This window comes from Neovison vison, chromosome X, assembly GCF_020171115.1.
Source record: "Neovison vison isolate M4711 chromosome X, ASM_NN_V1, whole genome shotgun sequence".
In the NCBI taxonomy this organism is placed as follows: Eukaryota; Metazoa; Chordata; class Mammalia; order Carnivora; family Mustelidae; genus Neogale; species Neogale vison.
In genome coordinates, this window is record NC_058105.1 from 94,881,924 (window position 1) to 94,908,555 (window position 26,632).

A 26,632-nucleotide genomic window follows, 5' to 3' on the forward strand; every position below is an offset into this window, starting at 1 on the left:
ATGTCTTCGTATAGTGTCTGGCATTTATAATAAGCCCTCAATAAATAGTCCTTCCATTATTTTTTACAGACCATTACAATCTCTATCTCTTCCCTTTAGATTGATTTTGCTATTGTCTTTTAAAAGGTTACTTTCTTAGCTATTGTCTCCATTACAGGACAATTTAAAATAGATAACAAGGGTAAATAAGCTTGAATGGGAAATATTTGATTAGAATACTTAAGGCAAAATATCATTGAAGAGTTCCTATCAGATCTGAGAATTACCACAAACAGCCTGTGGAAAATCTAATAGTGATTTTCTTTCCTTGACCAAAATGGAAAACATCTTGTTAGTGCAGATCCCGACATTATAGATGATCTCTATGAGAAAAAAGATTTTTCAGGAAAGAAGTCTCCATTTACAAAAGGAAAGTATCATATATGAAAAAGGATGGTAAGAAGAAAATAGCTACTTGAGAGTTCTGCAGACTCATACCACCGCAAAAGACCCCCAGAGAGGATCTCCTACATCTGTGCCCAGAGGAGGGTAAATGATTAAACCTACCAGTGTCCATAGGCTTGTATTTCATGTTGGTGACTTATTAATCACTTGACCTTTTTCACAGTGCACTTAGCATAGTAAATTGTACTCCTTTCCACTGAGGCTTGGGTAACTTACGTGACTCTCTGCAATTTAGCCAGGGCTGGTCTCAATGTAAGTCACCCATTGGACATTTTGCTGCTGATCGTGTGTTTTTACCACATAATATGATAGTTTGCCAGCAACCTGGAAAGAAAACACCAGGAAACCCAGAGGAGAAAATTCAGGAGATACCAATTTAATTTTCTGCCCTACCTTCAAAATCTCTCGTAGTAAAGACAGAAGGCAAAATTCCAAATGCTCTGTGAGATTTTAATTTATTTTTCTAAGCAAAAGAAAGCTAGTAGAATCACTTTCAATTAGTAGAAATGAATCCAATGCCCTGTTCTCTTTGATATGTCTTCAGCTCTGATACTGTTGACTTTCTCCTCCTCTACAAAAATCTTCCTTCTTCCATTATGCTTTTTCTTCCCAGAATCCAACCTCTTTAACTGCTTCTGTTGGGTCCTCAATCTCTTCTTAATTATGAGTGACTCTAATCCAATTCAAGAAACATAGGCATGTATTTAGTTAAGAAATACATATGAAGTACTTACTATGTTCTAGACAATTTCTAAGTTAAAGGGTTGAAGAAGAAAGGCTATCCACAAAACAAATAAAAGAACTGCAAGAAATGATAAGGGCTGTGAAACCATTCATTCATTTATTCCTCATTCAACAAATAACCTTTTAAATGCCTACTACACAACAGGCATTGTTCTAGATGCTCAGAATCTCTTTCATTGGCCTTAATTGGGTCTCCCTATGGTGAACAAGATAGGACAAGGCATTGGAGGCAGGAGCCTAATGAGTAAAGTGAGGCAATAACTAAACATGGGTTGATGGGAGAGTGGGTTGGGGTGGAGACTAAAGAAATGGAAAAGAGGATCACCTGGGTGGCACAGTCGGTTAAGTGGCTGCCTTTGGCTCAGGTCATGATCCCAGGGTCCTGGGATCAAGCCCTGCATTGGGCTCCCTGCTCAGCAGAGAGCCTGCTTCTCCCTCTGTCTGCTGCTCTGCCTACTTGTGCTCTCTATTTCTCTGTCAAATAAATAAATAAAATCTTTAAAAAAAAAGAAATGGAAAAGAAGTAGAGAATCTCAAAGAAATTTTGTAAGAAAAATCAGCAGGATGTAGTGACTGGTTGAACATGGAGAAAGAAGTGACATGTGAAGACGAAGCCAATGACAGCATTTAGGTAACTAGGAAAGCCGAGAAGCCTTTCCACCATTTATTCTGCCTTTTTTCAGCCCAAAGCATCTGATTTTCCTTCAGAGCATGTTCCTGTTTTGTTTTCTCAACCAAAAGACTGATTCCCACATCCAGCTCAAGAGTGGGCCCTGGTTGGTTAAATTGTTCAATGACACTCACTCCCTGCCTACAGTGAGTTGTTCAGGGAGGGTCATGTGCCTCCATAAGGCCAAAGAGAGAGAGTGAATCCTAAAATATGGGAAGGGCCTACCGGATAACACTCTTTTTCCCTCCTTTTCTGGATGCTGATGTCTAAGGAGGTGAAGTCTAGAACAATGGCAGCTCTTTTGCTTCTTCAAGCCTGAAGCTCTGGGGACCTCTCCGTTGAACCTACAGATGAAGCTAGTATCTTAGAATGCACACTAATAAGACTAGAAGAAATGATATCCTTTGAATCCTGGTTCAGGCCTTACATGAAGCTACCCTACATCTCGATTTTTCAATTATGTGAACCAAGAGAATCTATATATTGTTTAAGCTGGTTTGGGTCTTCCGTCACTTGCAGCCAAAAAAGCCTGACCATTGTAATCCCTACTAGCAGGCAGCACAATGTTGAGTCTCCAGGGGGTAAGGGAATACTTGTGATCTTAAGTGGCTACCTTTTGACTACGATGTGTTCAGTGTGCAGCGACACTGTGCTGTGTCCGGAGACAATCTTGTTTCTACTGTCAAACAAAACTTTCCAGTGACTTGTCCACTGATGTTAAAGGAAGAAGGGTAACATGAATCTTTAGACAGAGTTGTACAGAAGAAAACACATTTGTATTCAGATCCATTTCTGCTCCCTGAAGTGTTCTTTTGCATTTCTTATGGTTTCTCCAACCTAACGATGAGGTCAGCACTGCCTCCTTTTTTTCATAGAGCTTATTCAGTGGCTGGTGTTCGAGCAATGGTTCTTAATTTTATGTGTTTAGGGCTCATTTTGGGGAGCTTACAACAATACAGATTCCCATGACATGCTTTAGGACGTTCAGATACAGTGAGTCCTGGGAAGGGCCCGGATATCAACATATGAAACAATTTTCGTAAATTCCCAGGTGATTCAGAGGCAATTGTCCCTTTGAGAAACACCACCGTCTTAGGTGGGATCCCTCCCAAAGCGAATCTTGATAAAGGGGTTCATGAGCAAATGGTTTATTAAGGAAGAACTCCCAGGAGAAACCTGTTAAGGAATGAGGGAAAGAAGTAGTATGAGAGGGAGGGAACAGGATCAGGGGAAAGTCCTGTTTGTCCCATTCCCAAAGGGACGATGTAAGCAAACCCACAAAGTCGTCCCCTGTCCCTCAGGGAAGGTAACTGGGCTTCTACATTCCTGCACTAAATAGCCAGAGAGACCTAAATGCCCAGGCACTTCCATGTGGGCAAAATGATTCCAGGAGCTTGTGGGAAGTTCTCTGAAGTCACAGGCGTGGGCTTTGGAATCAAAACTGAGCTGAGGCTGGGGGAGGGGCACACACAGAAATACTAAAAGGGAGTGATGGGGATTTGAGTGGAGTACCTACAGTGTCTGCTCAAATGATTGGAGGGATTTCATTTACTACAGGAGCACCTGTTTTTTTTTTTAAGTAACTGAGGGAAGGGGCTCAGGCTACACATAAGACTAGTACCACTGAAGTGTGCAGTCTTCTAAGGGGTAAACTGTTTAAGATGGTGTTTGACATCTGCTGCTTTCCAGCCCCTCCCTATGTCTCTAACACCTCTGACCTCTTTCTTTCTACACTCTGTGATTCAGCCATGACCTACTTCTCCGAAAGAGCATAGTCTTGCCCCTCTCCAGGACTCCACAAATGCTGTTCTCTCTACCTATGATCAACTGTCTCCCACTCTTCCCACCCTGTTAATTTCTATACTTTCTTCAGCCTTAGTTTAAACGTTGCCTCAGTTGGCCTTCCCTGGCCTATATGTCCCCTTGCTATTAGCTCCCCATACTTCCCACAACCTAATGACTGTTAGTGTTCATTGTGATTACTTGTCTGATACTTGTTTTCTTTAAGAGCAAAACTTGGCCAAGGCAGAGACCAGGTCTGCTTTATTTGTAGCTGTAACCTCAGTGGCTAGAGTAAATATTCATGCAAGGAGTATAAAACACATGATTTGCAACATGATATTGAAGACAAATATAAAAAAAATGATCCACAGTATGATATCAGAGTATAAGTCTTGTAAATGCAGATTTTCCAGAGACACTGATGGTGTCTTTCATCTCAGCTTAGAGTGGCCTGCTTGTATCACAAGGCAATCACTTTATTCCAGTTTAGAAACAGTGTCAGTTTTAGTTTTATTCAGTAATTCAGTAATTTTTTTTTGCTTAAACAATTATAGCTACGGGATGAGGCTGAACCCCAAATTGCCTAAATCAACCCTATGCCACCCTGACCTCTGTGTTGTTCTCATGCTAATATTTCTCTAGAGTGTGTTACTCCCTTTTATATCTGTTTCATGTTGAAATTACCTGGGAGCCCAACAACGTGAGAATGTCTAATGTGACTGGGAGGAAGTCCAATGCCTCAAAGTCATTGAAGATTTCCACTGCCATCTGAGAATCAAATTTCTCTAGTACCAACTCCATCCTTGTGGATTTTTAAATATTTCTGAATTTTTAAAGTTAACACACACACACATACACACGCACACACACACACACACACACACGTCTCAGTAAGGTTCCATCAGTCATATACTTGAGGTATATTTCTATGTTGTGATAAAGATCTAGAATTATTTCATTGGTAATATTAGAAATACTGCTGATTGGTTGCCAAAGTCCATTCCCCACCTGCTTCTCCCTTGCCCACCTCCAAAGAGGAGGCAGGAAAAGTCAGACACCCATGTCACCAGCTTCCTATGGAGGCAAGAGTTGCTGTATGACTGTTCTGGCCAGTGATTTGGGGAAGCAATATTTTCTTTCCCTACTGAGAAATGGGAGAGGGAACAAAATGGCTTTGCCTACCCTTGTTGCCTTTCTGAATCCTGCCCCTGAATGCAGCTGGATGCTGGAAATTGCAGTAGCCGTCTTGCGATGGTCAGAGAACAAGCCTGGGGTGACACGTCCAGGATCACAGAGTGGAGGGAAAGAACCTGGTCACTGATGAGACTGTGGAGTAGCTGAGCCAGTGTGAGTAACCACCCGCCTCCAGACTTCTGGCTCTCTGAGGAAGATAAGCCCCCCATTTGTTTAAACTGCCATTATATTCCGTTATTAACATGTGGACACAACCTAACTGATGCACCTAGTTGCTTTAACACTTCTTCGCGAAAACTAAAACAGATTATTGACACCTGACCATTTATACCTGACATATTTGTTGGAAGAATATTAGATTTTTGTAAGAAACCAGGAGAAGGATTAACTAATTTAACTTTAAAAGCTTGGGTCATTTTATGTTTTAAAGATTTTATTTATTTCTTTGAAAGAGAGAAAGAAAGAACAAGAGCAGGCGGAGGGGCAGAGAAAGAGAGAGAAGCAGACTCCCTGCTGAGCACAGAGCTAGACTCCTGATGACGCCGAGCCTGATCTGGAGCCTGAACATCTGGAGCCCAGCCTGGAGCTGGACCTGGGGCTCGATCCCGGGACCCTGAGATGATGAACTGAGCCAAAGTCTGATGCTCAACGACTGAGCCACTCAGGAGCTTTGGTCATTTAGTTACAGAACCAGAGAGGAGCTACCTCCAGCTACAATGTATACAATGTACGAGTTCTTAGGGATGTGCATTACAGAGAATTTCTACATGACTTAATTCCAAGCCAGAACTGGGAGATCTAGGCTCAGATGAGATGTTTCGTGATATGGATGTAAGTTTGTCTCTGAATTTTTCTCATTTGTTGTACCATTTGTAGGATGCTTTCTCTAGAAGTAACAGGAAACTCAACTCAAAATGGCATAGACAATAAGCGAATTCATTGCCCGGAAACTGTAGAGAGTTGGCTAAATAAGAGATTGAAAATGTCACTGAGGACATCACCCTGCTGGCCCTCAAGTCCACCTTCATCTTAGGTCTGACTACCCTCGCAGTTACAGATGTATGATGATGGCAGCAACTGAGGCTGCATACCTTCTCCTTCAAAGCCAATGTGCTGGTTGGGGACTGGGGTGGGGAGAAAGAGAGATCATGGGTGAGGGAGGGTGAAGTCCTGAACTTTGTGCTGATTGGGAGACTTTGAACCACTCGAGGTCAGTGAGCACCGAATGCCAGGAGCTGATTAGGTTAGGTCTTTCTTTGTGGCAAGAGGGTTGCATTTATTATTTTAATGAAATCAGGACCCACCTCTCCAGGTGAGGTGGTTGAAACCCCAGGCAAACCCAGAGCCTAATCCCCACCGTGGAGGGGTGGAATGGCTCCTGACAGGGCAACCACCACATTACCCACATCTGTAAATGATTGAGTCAGAGTGGCTGATGTCTAAGGCTCTTTGCAGATCAAAACTGGCTGTGATTCCATGAGCGGGCTGCAATCCTATCTCTATAATTGTATTTTTTAATTCAACTCCACAATTTTATAATTGTCCTTTTCTACCTCTGAATATAAGCCCCTGTGGAAGATAACAAGCCCCAAAATGAAGCTGATAAGTCTTGGCATCACTCAGACTTGGGGTGGGGAGGGGAAGCGAAGCTGACAAAGTGACTTGTGAGAGTCCCTGTGCACCAGGTGGACATAACAACTTAGGGTGACAGTGACTTGGAACTGCTGCACCCTTAATGGAGGCAATGTTTCTCAGGCTCGAAATCTCCCTTGTCTAAAGAATGCACTAGCTCTTGGGGAAAGGAGGAAGACCTCATACAATTACATTTTCCCTCTGATTTGCATTGTAAAAAATGTTTAGTACTCAAATCCTTAACACTGGTAAATCTCTCAGTCTCTTGAGGGAGTGGTCGAGCGGTTTGCACGAAACGTTTCTGAGAAAATAGGCTGTTTCCACTCCCCCCCCCACTTTGGTAAATACTAGCTCTTTTTTTTTTTTTTTTTAATTACCGCACTGAGAATTTTACCAGATGATTTCTAGTAGCTGACTTATGAACTAATTGGGCACTTCTGCTGTGCGGAGGAACAAAGACTTTTTTTATTGGTCCTTAACTGAGGCATATACCTGTCTGATGGCGTTGGCTCATTCTGCACATGCTCAGTTGAACAGAAATCTTCATATTGAATACAACCTAGCACAGCGGCAACACCCAGAACCCCACTCCCTGGCTGACCCTGTGCATCCACTCCCTCTAGTTGCATTTTTATCCTGACATGTCTAACATTTATAGGGACTTCGGGGAGCAGGGTAGGCAGTGAAATTTGGCGGTCGGGGGAGGCAACATACAAAGGGGCTTAAAACTCTGTCCCTGCCTTCCTGACCGCTCTATAGGCTGTCTCTATTGAGGGCAAGTGCTGGATAGCAATTTGTTGAGTTTGGGGCAGAATGCGGGAGAAGATGTCTATGAATTGTCACTTATTGTTGCATACCTTCCTGGCCAGTTTTTGCCTGGTTCTTCTTGTAGGTGGACGACCCCCATTCCCCAGCCCTCATTTGAAATAAGGAACGCAGAGTGTCTCTAAAAGCATCCGCCGCCGAGCACGGTCTGGAATGACAGCGTCTACCACCTCTCTTCTTGCTTTTCCCATTCATTAGGACCCTTTCCCAGCCTCTTTCCCGAGCAAAAACCGGGCAAGGCTTCCTGCGGTTACAAAAGAAGAGAGGGGAGCGGCCGGGGTTAGAGCCTCTCGCCGCAGAGAGCCAAGAACGTGCGTTCGGTCGTGGACCTTTTGTCCCAGGACCCCTTCCGCAGCTCGGTCGCGGAGTGGACGACCCAACCGGCCCCCGCCTAAGAAGCTGCCGCCCGCGCGCCCCTCGGGCCAAGCCCCCCCAACCCCCGCCACCCCGCACCCTTTCTAGATCCCCGACGCCCGCCCGTTCGCCGTGACGTGGCCCGCGGCGCGCGCATGCGCCGCTCAGCCCGGTTCCCCGTCCCTTGGCCACCGCCTCCCGACGGGCTGGAGTGGGCGGGGCCTGTGGTTCTGGAAGCCGCGCGGCCGTAGGGGGAGGAGGGTGTGTGTGCGCGAGGCGGGTGCGCGGGGCTCGGGAGCTGGTCCGCGGCTGGGGCGGAGGAGGAGGAGTTGAAGGCGGCGGCCGCGACTCCCGCCCGCACAGACAGCCAGTCCCGCGAAGCCCCCTCCCACTCTCAGGCGGGCGGCGGCGGCGGCGGCGGGAGGAGGAGAAGGAGGAGGGAGCGTCTCTGCCGCCGCCTCCTGGTCCCCAGCGCCGATCTGCCGCCGCCACCTCCCTCCGCGGCGATCCTCCCTCCATGGTCCTGCCGCGGCCCCCCTGGTAGCCTGAGCTGCCCCGCGCCGCGCCGCGCCGGAGCCAGCCTCGTCAGAGGGAGCGGTCGCGGCCTCGCGGCCCGCGCGGGCTGACGAGCGGAGAGCGCGGCCCCGCGCGGTCCCCGAGGATCCGCACGCCGGGCAGCGCGGCCCGAGCAGCGCGAGGAGCAGCGGGCGGGCGGGCGGCGCCGGGCCCGGGCCGCCCTCGCTCCTGCGCCCCGGCCCCGCCGCCCGCGCCGGGGCGGTCGCCCGCAGAGGAAGGCGCCGCAGTCTCCGGGCCTCGCAGCCCCACTCGAGCGTCCTCAGCACCGAGGACTCGCGGGTCCTGAGGGGAAGAGGCGAGCCAGGGGCCGGTCACTGAGCTCTTTGGCGCCCCCACCCCCGTTTTCGGAGCCCTCCACGCTGCGGCCGCTGTCCCCTCCGGACCATGGCCGACGACGACGTGCTGTTCGAAGATGTGTACGAGCTCTGCGAGGTGATCGGCAAGTGAGTTCCCACGCGAGGGAGCGGGAGTGTGGAAAAATGCATTTCAGTGATGCCCGGGTCCTCCCGCACCGGCACCCGCTCCGGGCCTGCCCCCTGCCCTCCCTTCCCCTCCGCCTCCCTCGTCCTCGCCCGGGCGTATTTATAGACGTGTACCTGGACCTCCTGCTGGGCGGGGGTCCGGGGGGTTCTCAGCGATCCGTGGAAGCCACCGAGCCGAGGTCCGCCACCCCACGAGGCGTGGGGCCGGCCGAAATCCGCTGTCTGCATTTTATCTGACGGTTGCACAGGGACGTGGCAGACCCGATTTTATAGTTGCTTCCTGGGAACAGTTGGGGTTATTGTTACCTTGTGTGTACCACAGACCATTAACGAAAAGAGCAGCTTGCATTTCCTTTGCCTGCATGGAGCGATAGCGAGAGAACGTCCAGGGTTTTTAATTGTGGGGTGTGTGTCTATTGTGCAGGATATTAGAGAGATGCCTTTGTGTTCACCCCGTGCCCGGATTGGAGGGGGTCATTTTCAGACGGGGTGCGTTCAGTTTCAGCAAATTGCTCACCTGGTGTAGACCAGCGTGGAAAGAGTTGGGGGTATCCGAATTTTTAATGCCTCGTTATGCAATGACTGTTAAATCAGTGTTCAAGGCTTCCCTCGACTGTTGTTGGGATGGTGGTGGAGCCGTCTGCTTTGAGTCACCGGGCTGGTCTAGAATATAGAACTGACAGTCCAAATGCTCATCCTTTCATCTGTGTTGTGTAATTACACTAGGGAAAAGCAGGGAATCAGATTAATCACAGTGCTGATTGAGAATTAAATCTGCAGTTCCTCATCTAATTGTCCATTCCTTAAATCTGTTTTGAATAGTTTCCTTTTCATTCTTGTCAAACAGTATTCCAAGTGCACAATCCTGCTAATTTGCTTGTGAAGGAAAAGGCTGGCGATCCGAAGTTGATTTCCTAGTTCAGCTAGGCACAGCTAGCTGTGCCTTTAGAAGTTCAGGAGATAAGATTTAAGAGCAATTTTTGCTGCTTTATTAAGGATCGCTAGGTAGCTACCATTGAAATATTTTACCTCTTTTTGGAAGCCGTGCTTTATTGTCTATTTTAAGGTCTGCAGTTGGGAAATGAAACCAAGACCTTAGAGCAGTTGGCTGTATCCCTTTTAAGTTGTCTGCTGTACTGGATTTCAATTTGTTTAAGTGCTGATAACTCATTTTTTTTCTTCTGTGTTGAGGTATTACCATGTTGCCTCTCATGGTGAAATTATGGGTAGAGCTTGCTACACACTTTCCTCAGACCCAACTGATACAAGGACATGTTACTCCTTGCCCCTATTGTTACATGACCAGCTTGTCTACTAGAGGAAGGATATCCAGTGTGCCCTGCAAAGTGCTTTTGGAAGTGCTCTAGAGTAGTGCTTTCCAAAGATACAGAATGCAAGATGTATATGTAATTTTCTATACAAAAATCTTACATATGCAAATTTTGTAATGGCCACATTAAAAAAATCAGAAGCAAATAGGTGCAATCAATTTTAATAAAGTATTTTATTTAACCCACTAGATCCAAACTATTATTATTTCAACACATAATCAGGGCAGAAATTATTCATGAGATATTTTACATCCTTTCTTTTGTATTCAGTCTTTGAAATCCGGTGTGTATTCTACACTTACAGCACATCTTAATTCTGACACTAAGCTAAATTTTCATCAGAAATACTTGATCTGTATTTAGGTTTCATAACATTTGCATTTGCAAAAGTAGCTTCACATACCCAAGTTTCCCCAAACATATCTAAAAGTTTTCTAATAACCTAATTGATATCTCTTTCTAAATTTAAATTTTGATGAAATAAAATTAAATAAAATTGAAAATTCAGTTTCTCAGTTGGACTAGCCACATTTCAAGTGCTCCACAGCCATATGTGGATAGCAAGCACTGTTCTGTAGAGACATACATGTTTTAAAAAAAAATCTCCTTGGTTTCTTCATTCTTAGCACCCGGTAAAGGTAAATTAGGGTTTTCCAAAAGCTCCCAAATGATCGTGTGTGTGGGTGAATGATATTTGTTGTGTCTTAGTTATATTTGCTTTAAATGAGCCAGCAAAGTCATAATTGGAAAATGTGAAATTAAAATGTTAATTATATCGTGATGACGGAATATAGCCATCTTTGGATCAATGTTAGTAACCAGTTCCGATTTCTTAAGGTCTTAAAGAGTGATGACATGATCTCTTTGGATATCAGAACAAAGTGGTCGGCATCACATGAGCACAATCAGTATTCTGCTGGCTTGTAATTGATAGAATGTTTTCAGGAAACACCTCTGGTAGAACTAAATTCATCTTTTCTGTTGCTTCAGAGCTGCATAAGGAGGGAGAGCAGGCTGATTCAGAGGTGATAGGTACCCTATGGCTCCCTTAACTATTGTGAATGTGAAATCTCTTTCATACCCTACAAAATCTGACTTGGTCAGTGCCATTTATAATGTGTCATTTCGTGAAATAATGAATTCAAGGTAGCCTTCGTGGTAAAGAATGTAATGATAGTGTTCCTCACCCTGTGTAAAGGTTGAAGGTTTCTCCCGTAAATTGTCTCAGCATATATTGATCTGGAAATTGAAATTCACTTGAGATTTTCTTGCAGGGACCTTGACAGCATACATTTTAACTTAGCATTTGTTCAACTCGAGCTTTAAACAGAAAGGCCTTGAAGATGTTCACTTGTACTGGAAACCCTTTTGTTGATTTCTATCCAAGTTCTCTAGAATTGTGATTTTCTTGTATACCACATTAGCATCACAAATTGTTTTTGACCCTTAGGTGTTAATAGGTTTAAATTTCCACTGAGGTACTTTAAGACAGATTTCAATTTTCAAGATCTATTGACCACCCATTCACTCCCCTACCTCACTGCGTATCAGCTCATTCACTCATCCACTGTCTGCGAGGGAATCATGTGCCTGATTCGTTAGGAATATTGAAAGGATGCCATTTCTTGTTTTAAAAAAATTAAACTCTTTCCCCGCGTTTCTTATTTTTGAAAGTCTTACAAAAGATCCTTTGAATGCCCGTTGTTTCCATAACGTTTTCCTGTGTAACGTCTTTCAAGTGACTGAAACAAATCTCCAATGATGGGACCTTATCCTAGTCCCAAAACTTCTCGTCCTTGCAAATGTAGCAATTAGTGGGAAAGAAAGATTTTATGCAAATGCAGGAAATTGGCTCATTTTTATGCCATGATCATTTACTGTATCTTTTGCAAGTGTATAGCTTTAGAGGTAAGTGTACAGTCAGTAATATTACATGAAGGCAATTTTAAGATGATTCATCCAAATTAAAACATAGAAATGCCTACCTTCATGGTACAGGAGTTTCTGTGAATGAGAATAGCAAAAGGCACACCGTTTTCATCTTGCATGAGCTGAATATTTGCCCTGGTATTTAGGATTCTTAGTAACCTGTAACTTCTGACTTTCCTGCTTTGGTAGGATGTATACTAAACTTGGAATGATGCAGCATGACCCCTGCTCAAGGATGACATGCAAGTTTGTGAGGCTTGCTGAATTTGCTTGTACTTTGAGAGTACTTACCATATTTAATTACGGTTTCTTATTCATGAGTCTCTCTGCCTAGTGAACAGGGAGCTTCTTGAGGACAGGGAACATATATATCTTTCTCCGTTAACTTAACTCAGGGCCTGCGACGTTGCTCATTAGCTATGGGATGAATTGAGTAGTTTTAATAAAATCTCATTAAAAGGCAAAAAGCATGTTTATCAACCTCAGAGCAATTACTATCCCAAAAGGCTGTATTAGTCTGAAGCAATGGATCTCCACCTGGCTGCATATCAGAATCACCAGGGGAGCTTTTAAAAAAGATCAATGCCAGGGCCCTGTGTCAGCGCAATAAAATCAGAATCTCTGGGAGTGGGTCCTGGACACTGGCATTTTTTGAAAGCTCTCTAAGTAATTCTAATGTGCAGCTACGATTGAGTCATTGGTTTAAAACTTAGGTAATGTATGTAATATTTTGGGACTGGGTTTTCAGAGGCTTACAGGATTTGAAAAGTAGAAGAAGTGCTTTTTGGGTGGTATTGAAGCCAGGAGACCAAAATGTGGATTTTATCTCCTCTGTGCTGTGTCTCTGAGCCCTGTTGTGTCAGAATTTTGTTTCAGCCTGTGTTTGGCTTTGATTTCTTGGGTCCTTTAAGATTCGCATTGATTTATGATGCTCATCTAATGCTAACACGGTGACTGATGTTTGGAACAGCACAGAACGAGGATTGCTTCAATAACTGTGGCTGTCCACTACAACAACTTAATTTAATATTAAGAGATTTATCAGTTCAGTATGGATTGTGTTTATACATATACTCTATTAAAAGAGTGTGGTTATTTTGCTTATATACTTCACGTCCACACTTGCAATTCCAGTAACACCATTTACCAGAGAATTGAATTAAATGCAGCCTTTATACAAACATGGGATTAATCATTGGTAAAATATGTAATTTAACATGACAAAAATTCAGCTTTACTCTTTTTGCTAATTACCATGGCTTGCACATATATTGATTGGCCCACTGATTTGGATTTCCAGTACCACAGAGGGCAACATTATAATATGTTGGAACATCTTTCTTGGAAATTTTATGTAGACATTGTAGGCAAATTAGTTTTTAGTGTCTGGAAAAGTATGAGCCCAAAGGAACCAGGAATTTCCTAGAAATGAATAGATGTTTTATGAGAGAAGTGTTTGATCAGAGTGACAGTTGTGTAGCAAGGCAGGAGAAACACAGTCACCAGCTAGCCCACTGGTGGCCCAGAAAGGGTCAAGCCAAGGGGGATCAGCTGCAGTTCCATGGAAGAGAAACCTGTTTCACATGGTGCAGATGCCTGCATGTGGCCAGCCTTTTTGGGAGTAGGTAAGCAGTGTTGATTCCTGATGACGTAGTTGGCTTCTGGGACCATTTTGGAGGGAATTGAGCTTTCCTGCGTGTGCGCACTTTCTCGGAGTCTCTTCATGCCTGCTTCTTACAGAATGCCTTAGGACTTGGAGTTTCTGAAGTGTCGTTTGCCTGTCTCCTTTATAAAGACTTCCTGTGACTCCCTTGCATTCTACAACTGTGACCTGCTTCTGTGTCCTTGACATGTGCACTTCACAACCCCCCTGTTTTCTCCGTTGAATCTGCAACATTTCACCTGGCAAACTACCTCTCGTGCACCTTAAATGGTGTTCCTGGTTATTGCCTTTAAATCGAAAAGTCTGTTACCGTTCCCAGTTGTAGTTCTACTCAACATATTAAAGAAGCAAGTATGCCTTCCTTTTTGAGACTGTTCTTGAATTACTGCATTTTTAAAAACATTTTCACATTTTAAATTTGCCAGAAGCACTGTTTAAAAGAACTTTGACATAAGATTGTTTAAAGGTAAAAACAAAAAATCTTTTATCATTTAATGCTTACTTCGTAAGGGGAGTTGACATTTATGCCTTCTAATGTTAGGCACTTTACATATATTATCTCCTCTGATTATACCTGTTTTACAGAAAACACTGCGATTCAGCGAGGGGTAACTTGCCCGAGATCACATGAAATTGCAACTGGTTCCGAAGTCCATTCATTCATTTCCTGCCAATTGCGGTAGTTAAATATGCTACATCGGGTTTCTTTAAAGCGAGGCCCATGCCTTCATTTTCAGAGTTTATTTACAATTTTTAATTGTTTGACGCTCTAGTTCTATTTTTCACTCCTTCATTGGAGGTTCCATACTACCTTCATTGTTTCACCCATTTTTCTTTTTGTCTTTCTTGTTAATGAGATAGCCGCGTTTGTTACTAAACTGATAAGCCTCTGCATTCTTTAGCAGTGGAAATATAGACTCTTGTCCATTCATCCAAAATACAATTTGTTTTGGAACTTTCTCTACACCTTTTACTCTCCAGGTTTTTCTTTTCCTTTCCCCTGCCCCAACAAACAGCATCGTTGATTAATGACTCCTAACTTGCCAAACCAGACATGATGAGGTGTGGGAGATGGGTGTTTGTTGCGAGTAGGGTGGAGTGGTTTCCACTGGGTCGTTGCTCCTATATCCTGTGCTACAAATCCTGCAGTTGCTCTCCCTGACTCTGAAAACCACGTGTGGAACTGCAGCTGCGGAGCTATGAGCTTGTCAGCTGGGGGCCAGCACGGCACACCTAAGTAGGCGAGTGAGTGAGTTACTGAACAGGTCCCTGAGCCCCACCAACAAGCTGATGGCCGGTGCAGCTCTCGCATTTGGGGTTTTATTTTTTAGTTGGCAACTGACAGTGCAGATTCTAAAACCACCAGATACAGCTCTGAATTCATGCTCCAGGGTTCAAGGTGTGACAGGACCCGCTCTCTTCTTTCTCTGCTGGGGCCACCCTCTGTCTGGGTATTCCTCTTTGAACTGAGTCCAATGTAATCATCCTTCTGGCCATTATGGAGCCAGAGTCAGTAAAGGGAGAGTCTCCCTTCATCCACACCAGGAAGATTTCATTTCTGAAGCTTGTTTGATTTAAAGGAAGTTAATATGTATTTGCAATGTTGAGAGTCAATAATTTTCTATTACTTTCTCTTCGTAAATTGACTCGTCTTTGTAAAATAAATTATAAAATTAATTTTAAATTCTAGAATGTACAGAGGGATATGTGCCCCTCTCTCCATTCTCCCACCGTCCGTAGCCCCATTCTCCAGAGGTTACCATTGTCCAGTTCTTGTACATCTTTCTGGAAGGTCTTTGTTTAAAAAACAGAATGGGATCATATTTGTACACTATGCTGAAATATTAATTTTCCATTGACAAACACTGTCTCTGATGACCTTTCCATATCCATCTACATCTCTGTTGAACTTTGTCTCTTCTTAAACTGCTGCCCAGTATTCCATGGTATAGATTGATTATTGCAGCTTTGAGTTGAGTGCAAGCCATTTGTAAGTAGACAGACATCATTGGAAATGCTGAACTGGAGTTTGGGTGAGAGTTCTGGAATGACAGTGAAGGTTTGGAAAGTAAAACTGAGTGAATGAGTTCTTGACAGGTGACTGAGCTGGAGAGATGTGGTTTGCTGTGTAACTTACAGAGCTAGTAGAGTCAGAATAGCTGGATTTCACAGAAGTTTTAAAGTAGGGAGGATCAATAATGTAAAATGCCAGCACACTGTGATGGACTATCAAAAAAAGAGGCTTGTTTATAGTATAGAGGCAATTTAAAGCATCTATCAAAATAAATATAATGTTAAATATCAATTCATGTTGTGACTGAAAAGCAAGGTTCTGTGCATGTTGGTAATACGCTATTTCTCTGTGACTCCACCTCAACAGCAGCATATTTAGGGTAAAAAAAAAGAAGCTGATTTCTTTTTTGTTATGATTGTGTTTTGTAGATTCTGATGGCTGGCTTTTAGGTAAAACCATTTGGTTTTCCTAAGATTAGGTATTTTTCATTCCTCAGCTTGGTTCATAACTTTCAATTAAATGGAAGCCTTCAATGAAATGACGTGGTAAATTTTATATACTTTACATTTACTCTATGTTCTTGATATTAGTCCAAGCATTCTTATTTTTTAAAATCCCTTCCCCACAGGGAACTGCAGCCTTCCTTGTCTCAAGGTTTTGGGTCCCCATTGGATGAGTGTAGTTAATGTCCCTCTACCTCCCACTGTGCAACTAAATTTGTTCATTGGCTTTTTGTAGTTGTGCCATACCCATTCACAATAAGAAACGATTACTTTATTGCACTTAAGCCAATTTTTTGGTAAGTGTACATTATTTCATTTTAACACCTGTGTTCTATCACTGAACTGTTGCACGTTATTTTTTCCAATCTTATTTCTTTATTATTTTTTTAAAAGATGTTATTTATTTATTTGACAGAGAGACACAGCAAGAGAGGGAACACAAGCAGGGGGAGTGGGAGAGGGAGAAGCAGGCTTCCCACCGAGCAGGGAGCCCAACACAGGGCTCAATCCAGGACCCTGGGATCATGACCTGAGCCAAAGGCAGATGCTTAATTGACTGAGCCACCCAGGCGCCCATCTTATTTCTTTTAATACACATATTTTTTTTGCTTTGTTACCATTGTTTTGAATATTTGAATCACTTAGTTTGGAATGATGACTGTGTTCTCTTTCTGTCTGTCTCAGTGTAGTTTAATAATATCCAAACTCTACTATGTCGAGTCTGTATTTCAGGCTTTTTAATTGTAACCCTGAGTTTAGAATATCTTGGTGTATTTAAATCTAAAGTGGAAGTATAACTGCCTAGCTATATGCAGATTCTAATGTTTTGTTAAAATACTCTTGATGTTATTAATGCAATTATGAGGTCTCTAGCCCTGCTAGGACATGCAGATTACCATTATACTGCTGCTATTTTATGGAATTTAATTTGTATTTTTAGGAAACATCATAGATTTTCAGCCTTTCTGCTTACCCTTGGTATGTACTTTACCCCCCAAACATATGGATTGACATTGTTTTATATCTTATGAGGCAGCCCCCTAAGATCAGATCTGGTAGCCTTTGGGCACAGTGTGGCCATTTTCTTCTTATTTATAGAAAGAATGATGGCCACTTCACAAGCTATTTGCATGGATTAGTGATTGTAAAGTGCAGCATAAGTATTTTTTATTTCTAGAATGTCTCTGAGATACTCAAATTACTTTTGGCAGCTATGTAGATAAGTTTCAACAATTTCCAAATGTGCACTTTCTCAATGCTAAACACAGGCTCTATTACATAAATAATATGGTGAAATGAACATTCTTTCCTATCACATGGGTAAAATTGTTAGTGGTGTTAACAGTTCCTTCATTTGTTCATTTATGAGTGCATTTCTAGCTGTGTGGCCCTAGCCAAGTTAGTTAACCTCTCTGAGTCTCAGTTTCTTTACCTGCAAAATGAAGGTGATACTATACGCCTTGCAGGATTGTTGTGAGGATTGAATAATGTGATCTGTGTAAAATGACTAAAGATAGTTGTTGTGATTTTAATTGCCATTATCAATTTTTTTATGTTTTAAATTTCTTTTTAAATGAACTCTACTGCCAACATTGGGCTGAAGCTCATGACCCTGAGATCAAGTGTTATGTGCTCCACTGACTGAATCAGCCAGGTGCCCTATTACTCACCAAATGCTTGAGTTCTCTGGCCTCAAGGAGCTCTCTGTCAATGGGAGAAGTTGAAAAGTGGCTCAGATCTCAACTAACTAGACATTAAGTCCTGTTAAAGCCAGGGTTGCATCTGACATGTTCAGCTAGTATCCTCCGCACAACTGACACACAGTAAGTAAGTATTCAGTTGTTGAAAGAGTGAGTGTTAAATGAGCAATCCAGAGACTGTGACCACCTAGCCATAAAAGGAAGTTGGGGAATTTTTTACAGAGGAGGTCAGGCTTGAATGATTTTTTAGTCTTCTTCTTGGGTAACTCATGTCATCTTTTTATGCCTGTTTCCTCATTAAGAAAACAGAGTAGAGGAATACAGGTCAGGAAAATTAAAGAACTCTTATGAAATTTTAAAAATGTTTATCTTATTTTTTAAAATAATGAACTTTATTTTTTTGAGCAATTTTGGGTTCACAGCTCCTATTTTAGTTTAATGACACAGACAACCTACATAAGAAATTTGAACAATAAGCATAAAATTAAATGTTTTAGGGATAACAGTAGGAATTTTTCTCTCTTTTTTTGGTTCTTGAATTTCATGGCTTGAGTGTTATATTAGTATTATATGCTGGACACAGTGTTAAATTGTTTATATTTTTCTAATTTAACCTTAGCTACCAGCCTTCCCTTTGAGGCAATCATCCTTTCCCCTTTAACCGATAAGGAAACTAAGCAAGAGGGTGATCAGTAACTTGCCCTGGGCAAAGTGTCAATAGTAATAAGCGGCAACATGGGGATTCATACCTGGGTATTTATGACCCATCTAAGCACTTGCTCTTCAGTACTGTTTTACTGCTTGTCATTTAGTATACCAGAGACTGGTTGTCTTTTAAAGGCTAGTCCTAAATATAAGACTCTACCATTCTGATTTTAGATGTTTCAGCAGGTTCATAGAACACGTTTTTTTTTGGTACCAGCTTTATTGAGATGTAATTCACATACCATACAATTCACCAATGTAAAGTGTACATTTTATTGGGATTTAGTATATTCACAGAGTTGTGAAACCATCACCATGAGAAATTTCCAAACATTTTTATCACCCGCAAAAGAAACCCAGTATACGTTAGCTCCCAACCCCATCTTTCCCTACCCCTAAGTAACAACTGGTCTACTTTCTAGCTCTACAGATGTGCCTGTTCTGGACATTGCATGTAAATGGAATCATACCACATGTGGTCTTTTTGTGACTACTTCTTTGAGCATAATGTTTTCAAAGTTCATCCATGTTGTCGATGTATCAGTGTTTCATCTTTAAGACCCAGTAATACTCCATCGTGTGGATATACCAATTTTGTTGATCCATTCATCAACTGATGGGCCATTTGGGTGCTTTTTATCCATTGGCTATCATAAATAATCCTGCTGTGGATATTGACCTACAAGTTTTTGTGTGGGCATATATTTTTATTTCTCTTGGGTATATATGTAGGAGTAGAATTGCTGGGTCAAATGCTAACTCTGTGCTTAACATTTTGAGGCACTGCCAGACTATTTCCCAAAGCTGTTGCATCATTTTACATTCCCACCAGCAGTGTATGAGGGTTAAAATGCTTTTTAATCAGGTGAGCACTATCAGAGTTTGCTGGTAGAGTCTGTTCAATACACTGTAACATAAATAAAAGTAAATTTTATGGGTTATTGGTTAACCTTTTATCTCACAGACCTATTTATACTGATTTCCATCAATTTTAGATGTTGTAGACCAAGGGTTGGCAAGCTATCTGTAAACTACTAGATTGTAAATATTTTGGGCTTTGTGAGCCCTACAGCAGATGTCACAGCTACTCAACTCTACCATTGTAGCGTGAAGACAACCATATGAAAACAAATGAGTGTGGCTGTGTTCCAATAAAACTTTATTTATAAAAATAGGTGGTTAGATTTGGCTGATCCTGTTGTAGATTAAAAATGAAACTGGAGCTTACTATCCAGTTCCTTTTCTTATTTACAATCAAGATTGGGATATTCTGTCAGTGGTCTGAATAGCCCCATAATGAGCAGGTTATTTCTGAAAAAATGTATACATGGAAGCTGGTTCACTGAACTGTTTTCACTGTTACATGGGGAAATGCTATACATTTAGTTTTTTGTGGGTTTTAAATTTGTTTTTATTACAATTTTTTTTACTGCTTTTGGATTTTTTTTTCAATCCTCGGAAGGGAAAAAAAACCCATCAAAATTCTTTTAAGATTGTTTCACCAGAAGCAATATAAATATAGAGTTCCTAAAAGAAATTCTTTCTTTCATGCTTGCCTATTGCCTGTAGAGTGGATGAAAATAGAAATGAGAATGTACTAAAAATTTTCAGATATGAAAGATTATTTAAAATACTAGCTTTAATAAAGTTAGGGGGAAAATCACTGGCTAAATCTCCATCCCTAATTTGAGAGTTGTGATGTGCCATCTATGTATATTTTATGACTTCTCAAAGAGCCCCTGATAGAATCACTGTTTAATTAGGGTGTGAGCATGCGTGCGTGCATGTGTGTTGTAAACAAAACCTTTTCAGGTTCTATTTTGTGTTTGAAATTCATTTTACTCAATATATATTGTGGTAATAGACCTACAATACGTAGAGTGCTTTGTGGCTTTAAAAAACTGTCATTGCGGGGCACCTGGGTGGCTCAGTGGGTTAAAGCCTCTACCTTCAGTTCAGGTCCTGATCTCAGGATCCTGGGATCGAGCCCCGCCCCGGGCTCTCTGCTCAGCGGGGAGCCTGCTTCCTCTTCTTTCTCTGCCTGCCTCTCTGCCTACTTGTGATCTCTCTCTTTGTCAAATAAATAAATAAAAATCATTTTTAAAAAACCTGTCATTGCCTCTTAGGTACATCAGAAAGATAGTATTCTTTGTGCTTAGAGCTTTTTGTAATTTGTTTGCAAGACTGTTCCAGATTGTAATTTTGCAGTGTTGTGAAAAGCTCCAAAGACTGTTAAGAGAGGGAATTTTGTATCACAGCTTTTGTCTTTGCATTTGGGCATTTGACAGGTGAATTAATTGTTCAAATTGTGAAATTTTAGAAAGGAGACAAGGAAAATCTCAGAATATATATTTAGGAAATAGCCATATGAAGGATTTGTGAATATTATAGTGTTCTTTTATGTAACTTCCCCACATTTTATTATGGCAGCAGTGTCCACATTCTAACAGTGAGCAAAATGAGGTAGGACGATCCTAAAGTTGGCAGTCTCTGACACAGTTGGCCACTGACTCTAAATTCCCTAAACTTACAGAGCGACATTTCATCCACAAGGTCACATTACATTGTCAGGCGGAAGAATGATCATGTTGGAATATGTTTAGATCACTTACTTTGATGAAAATACTTCTCTAGGTTGGCTTCAGAGGACAGGAGAAGGCACCCTTTCCTCTTATAATCCATGAACAGTACTATTTATATTGCACTTTTTTAGGTTTGAAGTTTTTGTTGACTTCCATCTGAGCCATTATCTCAAAAGCAGAATGGTCTACTTTTATTTATATAGAATATTTACTGATCGTCTTAGGTTTAATAACATCTTAACTGGATATCTGTCCTGGCAGTAATATATGGCATTGAATTTGAAATGATCTTTTTAATAAATATTTTTTTCTTTAATTTAGTCACTTGTAAAATAATTAGGTACTTGTAAAACAAACAAGAAGGTGTTTTCACTGAGAACTTTCTTTAATTATGTTTCATATAAATTAAAAAAAATTGTTACTGGAGTATTCGGATCACAGGTTAGAGTGAGAATGTAATTATCTCACATTATAATCAACTTACATAAAACTTTTAAAAGAGTGCTAATAGGAATGGAAAAAACCTCTACTGACCATATGCACTATGGGTTATTCTTCTTTCTTCCCTTCTTTTTAAAAAACATTTACCTCTTATAATGGAGGTGAAACTGATTTGTGTAAATATCTATTCAAATGAATACATTTTCATTATTATCACTGCAGAAAGAGCCTGGGTATCTAGAGAGGGAGATTCTAGGCTTGCTGCTCTACTTTTTGGATTATCTCCATTAATAGTATTTCTCCCATTGCCAAGTATTTCTGTTGTACTGCTGGAAAGGATCACCATACTTCCATAATCTATGACCCACTCACACTAAAGGTCGATGCTTAAAATTGCCATCTGATTAAAGTTCAGGCTTATTGGTTAGACTTGTGGGAGTGGCTTCAGAACTAGGCCCATGAATGTGAATATAGACTTGAAGATGTTACTAGAATGAGGTTTTTCCTCATGAAGACACATTCATAGACATAGTCCTGAAAAGACATATAAAAGTTGGATTTGATAAATGTGGCTTAGAACTTACCAAGAAAAATAGTATTTTAAGGATTTTTTTAAAATAATGGTGACAGATCACCACTTCGTTTGTTTTCCTCAGTTTCTTCGTCTTGTAAAAGAAAGCTAGTAAATGCTGTATTATCTATCTCCTTAGATTCTTAGGATAAAATGACACAATTCTTTAAAATTCTTAAGCTGTCTTACATATTTTGATTTTTTTTAAGATTTTATTTATTTATTTGACACACAGAGAGAGAGAGAGACCACAAGTAGGCTGAGAGGCAGGCGGGGGGTGGGGGAGCAGACTCCCCGCTGAGCAGAGAGCCTGATGTGGGGCTCAATCCCAGGACCCTAAGATCATGACCTGAGCCGAAGGCAGAGGCTTAACCAACTGAGCCACCCAGGCACCCCCATATTTTGATTTTATTGAGATGAAGCACTTCTTAATAATGGGTTGCGTTGAATTTTCTTTGATTTTGCAAGAATGGATTACCTTTGTCTTTAATACTCGTTGTATTTTGTTTTATTTCTAGAACTTAACACTTTTCAACTCTTTATAGGACTTAGAACATACTATGTGAAAGTGTTGGGTAAGAGACTTGAGGATGAATTATGTATATTTTACTGGTGGGACAATGTTTACACTGAAGGAAAAAAAAACCCCGATTAGTATGTTTCTCCTTTGTTTTCTTTGTATTATTTAATTTTGTTTGAGCTTTGAAGTTTGGAACTTACTACAAGTAACAAATTTCTGTAACCAATCAGATGGGAACTGTGGCAGCTACTTAAAATATTGAACTTCTTGTTTAGTAGTAAGGTCTAGAGCAGTGGCTCTCAAAGTGTGGACCTTATTCTGACCAGCTGCAGCAGTATTACACGGAAACTTGTTAGAAATGCGGATTCTCAGGTCCTGGGCCTGCCTTACAGATCAGAAACAAGGTGGGGTGGAGCACAGCAATCTGTTTTAACAGCCCTCCAAGGGGTCCTGAGGTACATTAATGTTAGGGAACCACTGATTTGGAACTCCACATCAGGGTCTAGTAAACTGTGGTGCCTGGGCCAAATTGGACCACTGTCTGTTTTTATAGTTTTTTAGGAATACAGCCATGCCCATTCATTTAAATATTGTCTGTAGCTGTTTTCACACTACATGTAAGGGCAGAGGTAAGTAATTGCGGCAGTGACCATATGGCCCACAAACCCAAAAATTTTTACTTTCTGGTCCTTCACACAAAAAAGTTTGCTGATCCTTGCTTGAGTTGAAGCCTTGGTACAGTTTTCTTGCCTGTTATACAAAACTGCAAATCTCTGAATTCTGTAGGTAAAACACCAATTTTTTTTTTGTTGCCATTACACCTGATGCTCTTATTTCTTTAAACCCCTTCTTCTCTCTGATAGCAAACTGTAATTTAGTGGCTAGAGACCTGTGAATGAAAATACACAATTGTGTCCTTTCCTTTTATGTTTGCTAACGGCGGTAGCCTGTTTAACATTTCTGTGACATTTCCTCACTGATTCTGCACTGATATGTTCTTGGTTCTTCCTGTACTCTGGTGTAGCCTGACTTAATTATCTTTTATAGTCTTCATTTTGCCCAAGTCTTACTGCCTTTTAACTTTGTCAAGTGAAAGTCTACCTTGTGGCTGCTGAGTTTAGGAATTCTTGGGAGCCATTTGGTGTACTCTGAGCCATGGAAATAGTGCCATTCCGTGTGGAAATGTTTTATCCTTGGCCTGGAGTGCTGTAGTCATTGGTACTTCACAAAGATGTTCGTGAGCACATAAATACTGAATATTGTGGGTAATCCTAGAATGTTCACCAGACAAGGTTCTGTTAGCCTTCCCATACCAAGGATGGCTATTTCTATCCTTAGTTGAAATACCATCTTCTTTTGTTCTTGCTCTCTGCCTTTAAGGGAATTGGTGGCCAGCGTCATATGAAATACTGGAACCGAATTTTAATTTTGTTCTTATTGATGCACTTGGAATCTTTCGCTCTGCCCACTCCACTGAAAGCAGTATAATAGCTTCTGAAAAGCCTTCTTGGGACGCCTGGGTGGCTCAATCCATTAAGCGACTGCCTTTGACTCAGATCATGCCCTGGAGTCCCAGGATCGAGTCCCACATCAGCCTCCTTGCTCAGGAGGGAGTCTGCTTCTCCCTCTGTCCCTACCCCCTCATGCTCCCTCATTCTCTCTCTCAAATAAATAAATAAATAAATAAAATCTTAAAAAAAAAAAAAAGAAACGAAAAGCCTTCTCACCATCTCCATTCACTCTAGTAGCAAAAGCGAGGAAAGTATTGCTTTTGCAACTGTGATTCCATGGTAGTTTGAAGTTAAGAAACATGACTTGGCCAAATGATCCCAAGCTGTGTCACTGATGAGTTTGTTTGGTCCATGATTTCTTTTGGTATATTCGGGTGGAATACTTTGGTCGGGTAAGACACAGGAGATAGTGAGCTTAAAACTGGAAACGATTGAGTGAGACCTTTTATTTAGGCTTTCCCAATCAACTTAATTCATACTTTTTGCCATGCTGACTCATCCCAGAGGCGAGGTACAATGAGAGAGGGTCAGGCAAAGGCCAGCCCTCAGTGTGGTTACTTAGGTCTATTGCCAAAAGCAGCCCATCTACAGGAGAACTTGAGCTTTACCGTTTTGTACAATACAGCATGGACGTGCATTGTTTCCAAAATTAAATTGTTATTTATACCAAAGAATAAAATGAGAACTTTTTTTAAAAAGAGAGTAATGTTCTGCAGCCTTATTGCCCCAGTCAGGACAATAGCCACCCACACGAATCATCTGAACAACCTCATCATTTCTGTTTTATCTACCTGAAACAGGGGTCAGAGGTGGGTGGTGATGAAAGCTTGGGAAATCACTCTCTAGGCAAGAGAAATGCTCTTGTGACTCTTGCTGTGTTGGCCTCCCCTCATGTGCATAAGAGTTTCGGACAGCCCTGTGGAACTGGAGGTAAGCTTTAATCCCTTTATTTCTTGGCAGCTGGCCGTGCTTGGGAGCTGGGTGCTGCTTTCCTAGAAGCAACTCTTATAGACGAGTTCTGCCAAATGCACGGATTTTGAGCCATTTTAAAGGCTATAATGTTCAGACTCAGAATTTCTTAGTAGGCAGAGAGTGCCATTTAAGGGTTCTTATGCCGCTGGGATAAGGTTCATTATGAAATAGACATTGCAGCAGGGCCTCCATGTGACATAAACTTATCGGAGCTTGTGTATTTTTAAAACCATATATTTCTTTAATATATATTTTAAGCTTCATTAGGTCAGGATGCATGGCTGTCATAGTCATTGCTGTATCTCTATACCTAGGACAGCATCTGGCTGTCCATGGTAACACAGTCAGTGTTGCATAGTTATTGAACCAATTCAAAGAGGAGGAAGTAGCTGAACACATTGGAAAAGATATAAGTTGGCCCATTATACACACAGTCAGGAATTCATATTTTCATTTAGTGCTAATATTTTGCTGCTTCAAAAACCATCTCATTCTCAGACCATCCCTCGGCGGTAGGTTAGTGGATACAGAATTGTACATAGGTGCTGCGCATGAGGGTGGAATCCCGAATAACACTTAGCTTCCCTGGTTGAGATCTAGAAGATCATGGCCATAATTAACTGGATTGAGAAAACTTTCTAAGTCTTACCTGATCTGTCTAAAACTGCTTCCTCATTTGTAAAATGGAGACAGTAGAATCTACCTGATGGGATTGTTCTAAGGATTGAATGAAAAAGTGGGTATAAAGGCACAGTTCCTAGCCCTTCAGAAGTGCTCATAGACACCAGTTGCTTCCATCATCAACAGTGAGTTTTGAGAGCTTCCTAAGTGCCAGGCTCTGTGCCAGGTGTCCTCTCCTCCCAAGTTTTGCACCAGCCTCCCTTTCCTGGGTTCCATCTGGGAGAGTCATGAAGCTGGGATAGAGCTTCAGTCACCTAGCCAGCCCCTCCTTACCTTGAACAAAGTTAAGCGACCAACTGTTAAATCCCACCATCTGCCCAATACTTTAGCCACTAGCCAGATGTGCATATTTAAAGTTAATTAAAATTAAATAAAATCCATTGACTATTTTCCTAAAGATTTATAAATGGCTAATACAACACATTGAAAAGGTTGTCAACATCATTAGTTGTTAGGGAAGTACAAATCAAAACCACAGTGAGATACCACTTCACACACACCAGGATGGCCATAATTGAAAAGAGGGATAATAACAAATGTTAGCAAGGATGTGAAGAAATTGTATCTCTTTATACATTGCTGGTGGGAATGTAATGTGGCACAACCACTGTGTAAAACACTTTTGCAGTTCCTCAAAAAGTTATAGTTTCCATACAACCCAGCAGTTCTACTCCTGGATATACACCCAGGAGAACTGAAAACGTATATTCACACAAAAACTTGTACATCAGTGTTCACAGCAGCATTGTTCTCAGTAGCCAAAAGGTGGAAACAATGGAAATTTCCATTTTCTGATGAACAGAGAA

General features: G+C 41.5%; 1 protein-coding gene and 1 pseudogene across 13 annotated transcripts in view; both read left to right on the top strand.

Moving 5' to 3' along the window:
• The first annotated feature begins 8,398 nt into the window (after nt 1–8,398).
• The window catches only part of CASK (calcium/calmodulin dependent serine protein kinase), a 350,383-nt gene continuing 332,149 nt past the window's right edge, over nt 8,399–26,632 (top strand). For all 13 annotated transcript variants that reach the window (XM_044235607.1, XM_044235608.1, XM_044235613.1 and 10 more), the window contains exon 1: nt 8,399–8,664. In XM_044235607.1, the coding sequence (XP_044091542.1) occupies nt 8,606–8,664 (59 nt within the window). In that variant the 5' untranslated portion in view covers nt 8,399–8,605. The remainder of the gene's footprint in view (nt 8,665–26,632) is intronic.
• On the top strand, nt 12,138–12,233 carry LOC122897840 (annotated as a pseudogene).